Source organism: Macaca nemestrina, chromosome 6 (assembly GCF_043159975.1).
Source record: "Macaca nemestrina isolate mMacNem1 chromosome 6, mMacNem.hap1, whole genome shotgun sequence".
Lineage (NCBI taxonomy): Eukaryota > Metazoa > Chordata > Mammalia > Primates > Cercopithecidae > Macaca > Macaca nemestrina.
The window spans coordinates 86,570,191-86,582,779 of record NC_092130.1 but is presented as its reverse complement, the minus strand read 5'-3'; the positions used below and the strand labels follow the sequence as shown (position 1 = coordinate 86,582,779).

The window sequence follows — 12,589 nt, the reverse complement described above, 5'->3', positions numbered from 1 at the left end:
ACAGCTAATACATGGAATGGAGAAAACCTGAAAGCCTTTCCTCTAAGAACTGGAACAAGACAATAATGCCCCTGTTCACCACTCTTTTTCAACGTAGTACTGAAAGTCCTAGCTAGAGCAATCATGCAAGAGAAAGAAAGAAAAGGCATCCAAATTGGAAAAAAAAAAAGGAAGTCAAATTATCCCTCTTTGCAGATGACATGATCTTATATATAGAAAAACCTAAAGACACCACAAAAAACCGCTTAGAAGATAAAAAAAATTCAATATAATTGTAGGATGCAAAATCAACATACAAAAATCAGTGGCATTTTTATACACCAGTAATGAACTAGCTGAAATAGAAATCAAGACAGCAATTCCATTTACACTAGCTACAAAAAAAAAAAAAATACCTAGGAATAAATTTCACCAAGGATGTAAAGGACCTCTACAAGGAAAACTAAAAAATATAAATGAAAGAAATTGAAGAGGACACAAATGGAAAGGGATCCCATGCCCATGGATTGGAAGAATATTGTTAAAATGACTATACTACACAAAGCAGTCTACAGATTCAATGCAATCTCTATCAAAATACCAATAACATTCTTCTGAGAAATAGAAAAAACAATCCTAAAATTTGTATGGAACTATAAAAGACCCTAATAGCCAAAGCAATCCAGTGCAAAAAGAACACAGCTGAAGACATCACAATCCTTGACTTCAAAATACGCTATAAAGCTTTAATAACAAAAGCAATACGGTATTGGTATTAAAACAGACACATCAACTAACAGGCCAGAATAGAGAGCCCAGAAATATATCCACATTTTTACAGCCTACTGATTTTCAACAAAGGTATGAAGAGCATAAATTGGGGAAAGGACACTCTTCAATAAATGGGGGTGGGAAAACTGGATATCCATATGCAGAAGAATAAAACTAGACCCCTATATCTCACCATATACAAAAATCAACTCAAAATGGATTAAAGACTTAAATGTTAAGATGTAAAACTATAAAACTACTAGAAGAAAACATAGGAGAAATACATCAGGATATTGGTCTAGGCAAAGTTCTATGGCTAATATTTCAAAAGCACAGGCAGCAGAAACAAAAATTGACAAACAGGACTGTATTAAACTGAACAGCTTCTGCACGGCAAAGGAAACAATAAGAATGAAGAAACAGCTGTCTTTTGCAACTATTTATCCAACAAGAGACTCATAATCAGAATATACAAATAAATAACTTAAAAAAAACCCAAATAATTAAAAAGTGGGCTAAGGATATGAATAGACATTTCTCAAAAGAAGACATACAAATAGCCGACAGACATATGAAAAAAATTGCTCAATATCACTAATTACTGGAGAAATGTAAACAAAACTACAATGAAATATCATTCCACCCAGTTAACATGGTCATTATCAAAAAGACAAAAAATAATGGATGTAGTCAAAGATGCAGAAAAAAGGGAACTCTTATGCATAATTGGTGGGAATGTGAATTAGTAGAGCCATTATGGAAATCAATGTGGAGGTTTCTCAAAAAACTTAAAATAGAACTAGCATATGACCCAGCAATCCCATTACTGAATGTTTACCCAAAGGAAAGGAAATCAGTATATTAAAGGGATTTCTGAATCCCCATATACATTGGAGAACTATTCACAATAGACAGGATAATAGGATCAATCCAAGTATCCATCAACATTTTAATGAATAAAGCAAATGTGGTACATATACCCAATGGAATGCTATTTGGCCATAAAAAGCAATGTGGGTGGGACTTGAGGTCCTTATGTTAAATGAAATAAGCCAGACACAGAAAGAAAAATATCACATATTCTCGCTCATCTGTGGGAGCTAAAAATTTTGATCTCATGGAAGTGAAGAGTAGAATAATAGTAACTAGAGGCTGGGAAGAGGGTGGGGTGAAGAGAGATTGGTTAATGGAAACAAACATACAGTTAGAAGGACTAAGTCCTAGTGTTCAATAGCGCAGTAGGGTGACTATAGCTAAGAATTTATATTTCAAAATAACTAGAAGATTTGAAATATTCAACACTCAAAGAAGTGATAATTTTTAAGATGATATATATCTCAAATACCCTGATTTGATCATACATTAAAATATCACTTATAATCCATAAATAGGTATAATTATTATATATCAATAAAAAATTGAAAAAAAAAGTAGCCCCATGAGGTTTTCATACCTATTAGCTTTATATTAATTGTGGAGTATGATAGAACACAAAAATTATAGAACTCTTGTGGGGCAAGATTCTAACCAATAGAAGCATAGAACCAATAAAATTGAAGGAATACCTCAGACTGCCTATTCTGAAAATTTATTAGATTTCGTGGATCTTTTTCTTTATATAAAAACAGGTCGATTTTTAAACTCTGGGACTTACTTGATTTTGGATTTGCCCCAAGAAAAAAAAAAGACTTGTATTGAAACTTTTAAAATAAATGAACTGTATCACCAAGAAAGATAACTCAGATGCCACTGGATATAGTTCAGTGAAGCCACACATTTCTTGAAGTTGTGCCCTCACTGACATCAAATGATGTCAGCTCTACAGATTTTCTGACATTTCTTTAATATTTACCTTTTTGTATATAACTTAATGAAAGTAGGTACCTCTATTTGTGTAGCCAACTCCTGTTGGCAAGCTCTTAAAATCAAAGAATTCCTACTTCGTGAATTTCTTTTAGAATCTGCAGAGTCAATGTCTTTAAAATGGTGAAGAATTTCTTTGCCAAACAAAGTTTCAGGCGGAATAAAAATCTTGGCACCCTGGGTTCAGATGGAGCATCTGTGATGCTTGGCAACACATCTGGTTCTGCTGCTTTGGTGAAGAAACATGCTTCTCATCTCAACATGCAGTGGTGTCAGCCGTGTCAACGACTCTGCCAGCGATCCTGAAAAAATCGTGTCTATTTCTACGAATGTTGTCAACCTCCCGAGAGCCAGGGCTGACACACTGCTATTTCGAGAGTTTTTGTCAAGAAGGGGGAATAGAAGAGGAAATTCACTGCTGCAATACAGAAGTTAACTAGCTTTCCAGAGGACTTGTCTTGAAACATTTGATTGACTTTCAAATGAAAGTTCTTTTTTGAGGAAAAGAAAATCCAACTATCAGAATAACCCAACAGGAAAGAGTCCATTCATAGTTTGCTTTCCTTGATGGACATTCTTACCAAATTATCTATGTAAATCTTTTCATTTAAATTATTTTAGCCCAACTGCCACTCTGGAGGGAATGTCAGAGACAGATATCTACCTAAACATTCCAAGACTGGAGAAGTGCTTCTGCAAAGTGGAACAAGGTGTAACAAAGCTTGACAGGTAGAAACCCACCACCAGCTGGAATCACTAGATAACTCTTTGAAAGCTAATTCTGTTTCCAATGACTTTAACATAGAGGCATGAGTACATAATACTTTTTTTTAAATGTGATGAAGCATTAATGATGCAGAGTTTTCAAAAGATGATCGCAACCCAATATGAATTCGACAAGGATTTTGGAGAACTCCAGGATTCCTCACTGTGCATAATCCTCATCTAATAAAGCCACAGCAGCTCCCATTTTGTTACTGTTTTCTTTTGCCAAGTCTGTTTCTAGCACTTATTGCCATAAAACTGAAAAGTCATAGTCAAATGGATATCAAAGATAACAAGCCCATTGCTGCATCAAAACTACTCCATAATATCACAATCAAGTCAAACACCACCCTTCTTGTAGAAGCTTGCTTTGGAATTGAATGAAACATTATTTTTTCCTTGTAAAATTTTTATTTATCTCAGGTGTTTGAGGAAACAGGCATTAAGTTCAAGAGAACAGTGGTGAGGGCAACAAAGATGACTTTATAAAGATACTTTATAGTCTCTGTAAAACAATTCAATTTCCATGGCAAAAAAAAAAAAGCACATGAAAAAGTTTGTTTGTGTATATGAGTGTGTGTGTGTGTGTGTGTGTGTGTGTGTGTGTGTGTGTGTGTTTTGTGTCCTCTTCTGGGGAGAAAGTATAAATCTTCAGATTCTCAGAGTCTGTGATTTAAATAAGACTTAAATTCACTGTCCTTTCAGGGGCAAAACATTTTAAGGAATGAAATGAATGTTGAGAAGCAGTAAAATTCTTCATCTGAAAAATGAAGTAAACCATAAATTGCTTCTCTATTCACCAATTAATATAGACTTCTAAACCAGAAAGTATACAACTGCATTACAAATGTGCAATAACCCACTCTCATTTTTGAACAAACTTTTCTAAAATCAAAATTAAGAAATTTGGATAAAAGTATTTGCTTTGTTAGATACTGTTTTCAGTTTTCATATTATATGAAAAAATGTGTAGCTGTATTTACATAGACCAGTGGGATGAAGTTAATAAGGACAAAGGAGGAACTCAGATCTAGTGCTCTGAAATACAGTATTGTTTGGAGAAGTATAGAAAATGCAGGTGGCAGTTACCTGTATTAGTTTCCTATTGCTGCTGTAACGTGTTACTGTAAACCTAGGTGCTTAGAAATCACAAATGATAGGTCAGAAGTCTGAAATGAGTCTCACTGGCCTAAAAGTCAAGATGTGGACAGGGCTGCATTTCTTGTTCAAGGCTCTAGGGGAGAATCCTTTTCCTTGCCATTTCTAGCTTCTAGAGACATTTTCTTGGCTTCCCCCTTCCTCCATCTTCAAAGCCAGCAACAGCAGTTCCCACCCCCTACCAGTTAGTTTGTGTTTTACTGATACTGTGCACCCTGTACTTTTTCCCAGTGGTTACCAGCTGTTCATTCTTGGTTATTTTTTGGTCTTTAGGTCCTTCTCATACTTGATGAGCCTGCGGGGTTCAGGTACATGCTTTCTTGGGCTGCAGATCTAACAGCTTGTACTTCTTGCCCTTATAGAACATCCTGTGGTTCTCTGAGCCTGGTTAATGACAGTGAGAACAAGGGAGGTGGATTGAGGACCCTGTACCACCTGTCACACTGTCAATGTGCAGCTGGGAGAGCTCTACCTTTAGGTGGTCCAGCTGTCTCAGAAGCTCTTCCTTCTTGCCATGAAGGTCCTGAGGCTTGATCTTGGCCATGGCTTCACATGCAGCTGCCAGCTGCCATCTGCTCTGATGGCCTCTCCACTTGCGATTACATTAGGCCCAATCAGACAAACCAGGACAATCTCCCTATTTTAAAGTAGGATGATTAGCACCCTTCATCCTATCTGCTGCCTTAATTCCTCTTTGTCATGTAACATGACATCTCCACAGGTTCCAGGGATTAAGTCATGGGCATTTTTGATGTTATTCTGCCTACTACACACTCCCTTAGTTGAAACTGTAGGAAAGGATTGGATGTGTAGGAAAATAGTGAAGAGAAGCAGAAACCTAGAGATCCTAGAAATAAACAGTCTCTAGCTGGGGTGAAAGGTATATTCCCTTACTGAATTACCCTAAAGACTTAAAGATCATGTCTGAGTTAACTTGCATCTGTACTTTGACAATCCCCCTTCTCCCAGAGAACCTAGTCGTAAGGTAGGGTAAGGATGCCAAATTTGGGCTCATAAAAGTTGAGTGTTAGGTCTGGCTCTTCCACTTGTCTATATCTTTTAGCAATTCACTTAAGTTTGGCTGAACCACAGTCTCCTCATTTTAAATTAAGGGGGCGGTTGAACTAGATTATTTCTTGGGTACCCTCCAGTTGTACTGTTGCTATGATTCTAGATGACGTAGATAGTGTTTCTGCGGACTCAAGGTGAGTGGACCATCAGCTCAATGGGTGTTTAAGCACCAATAGGTTCCCAAAGGAGAAATGTATCCTTCCCTGATTTTTAATCTTATTATTTGCTCTTCTCCCTTGCCTGTCCAACCATCCCTCACCCCAGATCAGAATAGATAATCAAATGGGATATATTATACTGTAACTGTAAAATATACCTCAGTTTATACCCCTGGTATGAAATGTTCCTATAATCTTTGAAAGAATATGATTTGGGAGGCTAGTTTTCCTAATTTGTTTACTGTAGCATAGGTAGGTTCCAGTCTTGCAATAAATACATCCAAGGAACACAAGGATTGTTCTTGCTCTAGAGCATGGGTGGGTCTATGTGGTTTTGATAGGCAGAATTCTAAGATAGCTGCCAAGATTCATACCTTCCAGTAGATATATCATGATAGTCTCCCTCCCCTTGAATGCGGGAGTGGGTTTTGTAATATGATGGTGTATTAGTCTGTTCTCATGCTGCTAATAAAGACATATCCAAGACTGGGTAATTTATAAAGGAAAGAGGTTTAATTGACTCAAAATTCCACATGGCTGGGGAGGACTCAAAATTATGGCGTAAGGCAAGAAGGAGTAAAGTCACATCTTACATGGTGGCAGGCAAGAGCAAGTGTGTGCAGGGGAACACCCCCTTATAAACTATCAGATCTCATGAGACTTATTCACTATCATGAGAACAGCACAGGAAAGATCCACCCCATGACTCAATTACCTTCCACCAGGTCCCTCCCATGACACATGAGAAATATGGGAGCTACAATTCAAGACATTATTTGTGTAGGGACACAGCCAAATCATATCAGATGAAATATGTGGTCCCGTGACTAGGTTACGTTCTATGGCACAATTGCCTTTAAGAAAAACAGATTATCTTTGATGGGCCTGGCCTAATCAGGTGAGGCCTTAAAAGGAACTTGTCTCTTCCTGAAGAGATTTGAAGTATGGAGAGACTCAACCCAACAGATTCTCCATTGATAGATTTAAAGATGGAGGAAGCCATGGAAAATGGCAACTAGTATCAGATAGCCACCAAGAAAACAAGGACCTCAGTCCTCCAATTATAAAAAACTGAATTCTATCAATACCCTGAATGAGTTTGGATATAAATTCTTCTCCAAAGCCTTCAGGTGAGAACTCAGTCTGACTGATACCTTGAACATGACACCCTGAGCAGAGAACCCAACTGAGCTGTGCTGGACTTCTGATCTACTGAACCGAGAGCTAAAAAGTGAGTGTTGTTTTGAGCCTCTACATGGGTGGCAATTTGTTATGCAGCAATAGCAAACAAATAAATGAAAACAATGCTATTCCAGTTAAATGTGGCTTGATAATTTTAAAAGGAAGTGTTTTCCTTGTGCCTCCTTTCTTCTTGCCTTTCTCCAAAGCCTTAATCTTTTTCCCCACTGTGCCGTTATTTCATTGAATATAACTAGCAAATGCCATTTTGTTGGATTAAAATCTTCTCTCATATCACATATCATTCCCCTAACCCCTCATAGTTCATTTGAGATGCCAGAGATGCCCAAATCTTGGGTATGTTATATACATGTTTTAGGGCTGGAGAATCGAACTAGAAAACACAGAGTTCAAGAATTAAAGCAAAGAATCTGTTTATTTTGAACTAACTCAGGTATGTTTTATTTGTTACATTTAGTTCTCTTGAAACACAGTAACCTTGACATAATGGCTGAAGAAAAAGAAGCAGTGTAAGCATAAATGGCTGAATATTTTAATATCTTTTATCAATAAACATTACTAGAATGCCATGCATTTGAATCCATGCTTTTTCTGAGGAAAACCTGCATTTTATCTTCTGCTTCCTGATATCGCAGCTGGATCTTATTACAAGGGTAGGATGCACCATGGGAAGCATGCCTAAACTTTTTAAACTACAAAAGGAAAGCTGATCTTCATTAATTAGATTTCTAGATTATACAGACTGACCACTGTATTATTATCTATAACATGGTGAAAAACACTATTATATGGCTTGTTGATAGCTCCACCTAGGTAATTTAGCTAAGCCTTATTTGCTAAGATATTCTATTAACCACAAAGGCAGGATTTGGTGTCAGGTCAAAAAATCAGATCAAACTGTGACTTTGTGGTTGATGGTTCAGAGAATGCTGTACAACAAAGGGAATTGAGAACGCAGTATGATGTCTAACATTTAATTCAGGAAAAATGTCATCTCCAGCACGGCTTAACAGAGTGCTACTACATAATGCAGATAAGTGAAAATATTAACAAGTCAATGATTCATTACTAAGACTCACCATGTAAAACCCGTATTCTCTGCCTTTGTGAAAACCATGGAATTGGATTAAAAGAGAAGCCACCTAATTTTAGATTTAAGCAAATGTGAGCAATGGGTTTGAGAATGAAGGGTAAGTCTGTGGATCACAAACCCTCACCTGAATAATGATTAGCTCTTTTAATAAGAAACAACATTATATATATATTTTAAAGCTATAATCTGGAAGAACTTCAAAATCTGGGAATCCAGGTAAATCATGATTTAGCTTTTACCAACTTTAACCAAAGTCTTCCCTGGTGCTACAGTCAGTATGAAAGAAAAGCTATTACAAAGCTATTATGTTAATTACAATTTTGTCTGCTTCAGCTTCATATACCTGTGTCTTTGTCATGTATATAATTATGCAGAGGGAAAACACCCTCAGCTCAAATGAAATAAAAGATTTCAGTTTATGCCCACACGGACCTTGTCAAGTAGCCAATGACTTGCCCTTTCATTGTGAGTGACTAATATCAATGCTGGCTCTAAAGAAAGACACTTTTCATAATCGCCCAACAATCTGCTAAGTGAAAACATGTGGATAGGCTTAGGGAAAGCCTGCCAGGGGTCTTGGCGGAATGGAAAACAGGTGCTCTCATTCTGTGCCATGTAATACCCCATTTACCCCCAAGTCCAAAGGTTATAGGACTAATAGCTGCCTTGTGGTAATCAGGGAAAGCCAAGACACTGGCCCTGGTGAAACATCTGGGACATATTTTACATACTTCCAACATATGCTTCAGGTTCAATTAAAGTGAGGCTTTGGCACATTTATTAATCTTTTTTACTTTTATCCTATAAGAGGACCCACTGACCTGACCCTACTATTATACCATATGAGAAAACAGAAATAATGAGAGCTAGAGGTCAGTACCTGCTCGTATGGCAAAGAACACATTTGTTTTCTCATGAAATTCCATTACCCATGACTCTATACACAAACTTTAAATAAAGGAACCAACGAATTTTTCAAAGTAGGAAATTACCCCTCTTCCACTGAGACGCACTGATAGCCAAGACTTAACATTTACCGCTGTGAGAGCCAGTCGAGATGGAAGATGGAACCTTGCAGGATCCTTTCATATTTCCATTTCTTATAGGAAAAACTATATTTCAAGACGTCCACAAGATTCTTCCATTATTCAAGCACTTAAAAGTCTATTGTAAATTATTACATTTGAGATTTTATTCAGATATGATTTTTATGCTATCAATTGCATTATGAGTAAAAAAGAAAAACCTCCTTTATCGCTCGGATAAAAGGGTTGGATTTATGAAAATCAGCTCACAATCCTTTCACATGGAAAACACACTGCCTGTCGGCATCCTGTACAGAAGAATACAGTTGAATTCACACTGTAATTTAAGCACTCACTTTCAATCAACTTTGGTAACTAGATCTGAAAATGTGTTAGAAGCAGGGTGTCAATTTCAGACTACCAAACACTAGATTACAATAGATGTTACTCCAGAGATTTGGTGTTGTTTCCCCCGGGCATGTTCCACTTGACATCTATGTTTTGGTGAGCTGGTTAACCAGGTGTGTCTACTTCCCATACTTAACATCTTCTCCATTAAAAATGCCCATAAAAAGGGGAGAGATTAGAAGTACAGGACATCAACAAACTGACTAAAAACATAGGTTGACTTCAAGCAGGGACATTAAGTACTAGACTTCACTAAGGGTTTCCATTTATTAACATTTCTGGGGAAACGCCTGCTGCTGGGATGGATCTTTATGGTGGCTTTAATAACAAAGCAGCAACAAGCAAGAGAAAATGGCCATAAATGGATGGCAGCTCAGTGTTTATCAGCAGAGAAATGATGATTCAGAGCTGGCATGTTGAGTTAAAATACAAGCACTCTACAGCTCTACAACTGACCTTAGCAATAAATCATATCATTTACTGCCAGAAGTGTATGCTCATGTTATTTAACATTAAAAACAAGCACATATGGGTTTTTGCAGGAAGGAGATTTTGTTAGTTTATGTTTGATGATGTTGCTAATGACTAAATGATGTACAGAAGAAAAATTTCACATAAAAACTCTGTCGATTTAAAAATGTTTGAAATAGTGTTAGAAGGGAGAAAGTGTGTGTGTGTGTGTGTGTGTGTGTGTGTGTGTGTGTGTGTGTGTGTGTGTCTGTTTTCCTTCAAGCATTGAATATTAGGAAAAAAATCATGTGGAGAGTTAACGAATCACTGAATTTTTTGACATTTCTCATGCATGCTTCCAACACACAAATTATTTTATTTTTGGAGACACGGCCTTCAGTGGCACACAAATTCTTACATTGGGATATAACTGTACATCTTTACTGGAATCAAAGGTCAAGGGCATAAATTAAAATATACTGTTTTCCTCCTTTCTTCAAAAAAAAAAATTCACTGCTTTACCACAACATAAATCAGATTCTGGTGAAGGTCAAAAATCTGGTTTTACATGCCAAACAATGTGGAAATAACGAACGATTTTTTGTCCTCTGCCTCTCGATCTCAACCTAGGACTTTTTAGATTTTAGGTCTGGAAATGCCCAGAGATGATGATGTAACAGCATCACTATCCTCCTTGCCATAGAAAACAGTAGTTCCAACCCCAGCCACTGCTGCAGTGGTGCAAGATCATTCTAATTCCTACCTCTTGTTGTCCCCTCTCCCTAGGGGACAACCAATCCAAGCAGTCCCAGAAACTGGCTGTTATTTACTGTGGTCACCATCCCCAAATCAACCAGCGATTGAATATAAGCCTCTCTGAATGGGCTTTCCTGATGGAGAAACCACGTGGCCATTCCAAACCTCAGCAAGGGCAATGAGCACTGGGGTTATTTAAATGTCCTCTGGAGCACTCTGCACATTCATGTCCTTTTGCTGAGCAATTGTTCAAAAATTACAGATGACAATATCCATGTTCAACTCATGCAGGCTATGTTTTCACTCCCCTGTTCCCCCAAAGCATGGCTCAATTTGTAATACTCAAGATAGGACAAATTTTTGCCCTTCAACAACAGTCGTCACTGCTGTTATCTTCATGAGAGCTATCAAGTTCCAGACAAGCTGAATTATTTTTTTTTGTTCCTGGCAGAAAAATATTTGACCCAGCTCTGGACAAAAGCGAAAAGGATTTATAGCCTTCTCAACCCTCTTTGCAACATGCAGTGGCATTGTTAGGATGATAAACAGCACTGTCCAATTTTCTGGACTCAAACACTTCAACTCCTTTTTTAACTGTCTGTGAAAACAGTGTCATGTCTACATTTCCCCATCCCCAGGTACCCAAGTGCTGGGAAAGATAATTACCTTGTCATCTTTGTCATCTTCTTCTTCCTCGTCCTCTAGCATGTCCTCCACCACCTGCAGACAGAAACAGAAGTCATTTTCTGTGCTCTTAAAGGAGAGAATTTTGTTCTGTCATTTTGAACCTTTTGGAAATGAAAACTTTATATTAACATTTGAAACGGGCACACTGAGAAGGGATACTCAACCTAGAGATAGTGATTAGGAAAACGCTCTGCCTTTCATTGATTAAAACCAGGGAACCGAATCCCAGTTAGGGGAACTGGATTCATGTGAAATGTTTTGTGACAACCTCAAGAATTTGAAATATGCATAAGGTAAACCAACATTAATTTGGAGGATGCTTTAAATCAGGAAATTTCCCTTCTACCAATTCTGCTGTCTGTATTAATCAGGTACTTGAAATTTAGAACTAGATAACTAGGCATGAAACAGCTCTGCTATTTCTAATTTACTTTTCACCAAATTCTACGATTAAAAAACCATGTCTGTTAATTGATTCATGCTGGTGGTCTATGGCATAAAACTAACAATATATTTTTATGGCTCAAATTTTAATTCTTATGTATAAATGTCAAGTCTTGCCTCTCTTACTTTTTGATTTTGTGGATTACCCAAAACTCTCATTTTAATTCTCTGTGAATTTACACAAGATTATGAGAATGCATATTATAAAATGAAAATTAAAATATATAATTACATGTGTATAGTTGTGTGTATAACCCACGTAGTTGGATATGCATATATGTATTTTTAAATAGCTATTTAGCCTACCTCAGCAGAACGGAATAGTCATTTTGGATTTCCCAAATAACTTCCCTTTGCCTTGATCAACATATAACCATTCAGAATGAGACTTCACTCCATTTCAGGCTTTTTAAAATGGTTTTCCGCACTTCACAAACATACACATATGCATGCCACAGAAACCTACAGTTTAGAAAACCTTGGGAGAAGTGTTGTTATTCAAGTAAGACCCAACTTATTGTGTTTATGATATTTGATATGGTTTTTAAATTCCTTTTTTTTTTCCTGATCCTGTATCTCTGAATAGACTCAACAGAAGCGGTTAACAAATATTTTAAAACTTTTCTCCCAAAGCTCATAACTTTAGAGGACAGAGACACCTAGCCCTCCTTTCCTGTGTGTGTGTGTGTGTGTGTGTGTGTGTGTGTGTGTGTGTGTGTGTGTGTGTGTTTTAACACCAACAGGAATATTCTATGGGTGAA

The 12,589-nt window shown here is 37.1% G+C and overlaps 1 protein-coding gene across 17 annotated transcripts in view; it reads right to left on the bottom strand.

Annotated features, from left to right (window-relative positions):
* Positions 1-12,589, bottom strand: part of LOC105491971 (multiple C2 and transmembrane domain containing 1) — a 598,621-nt gene that overhangs the window by 62,017 nt on the left and 524,015 nt on the right. For all 17 annotated transcript variants that reach the window (XM_071097827.1, XM_071097830.1, XM_071097833.1 and 14 more), the window contains one exon: positions 11,364-11,417. In XM_071097827.1, coding sequence (XP_070953928.1) covers positions 11,364-11,417 — 54 coding nt within the window. The remainder of the gene's footprint in view (positions 1-11,363; positions 11,418-12,589) is intronic.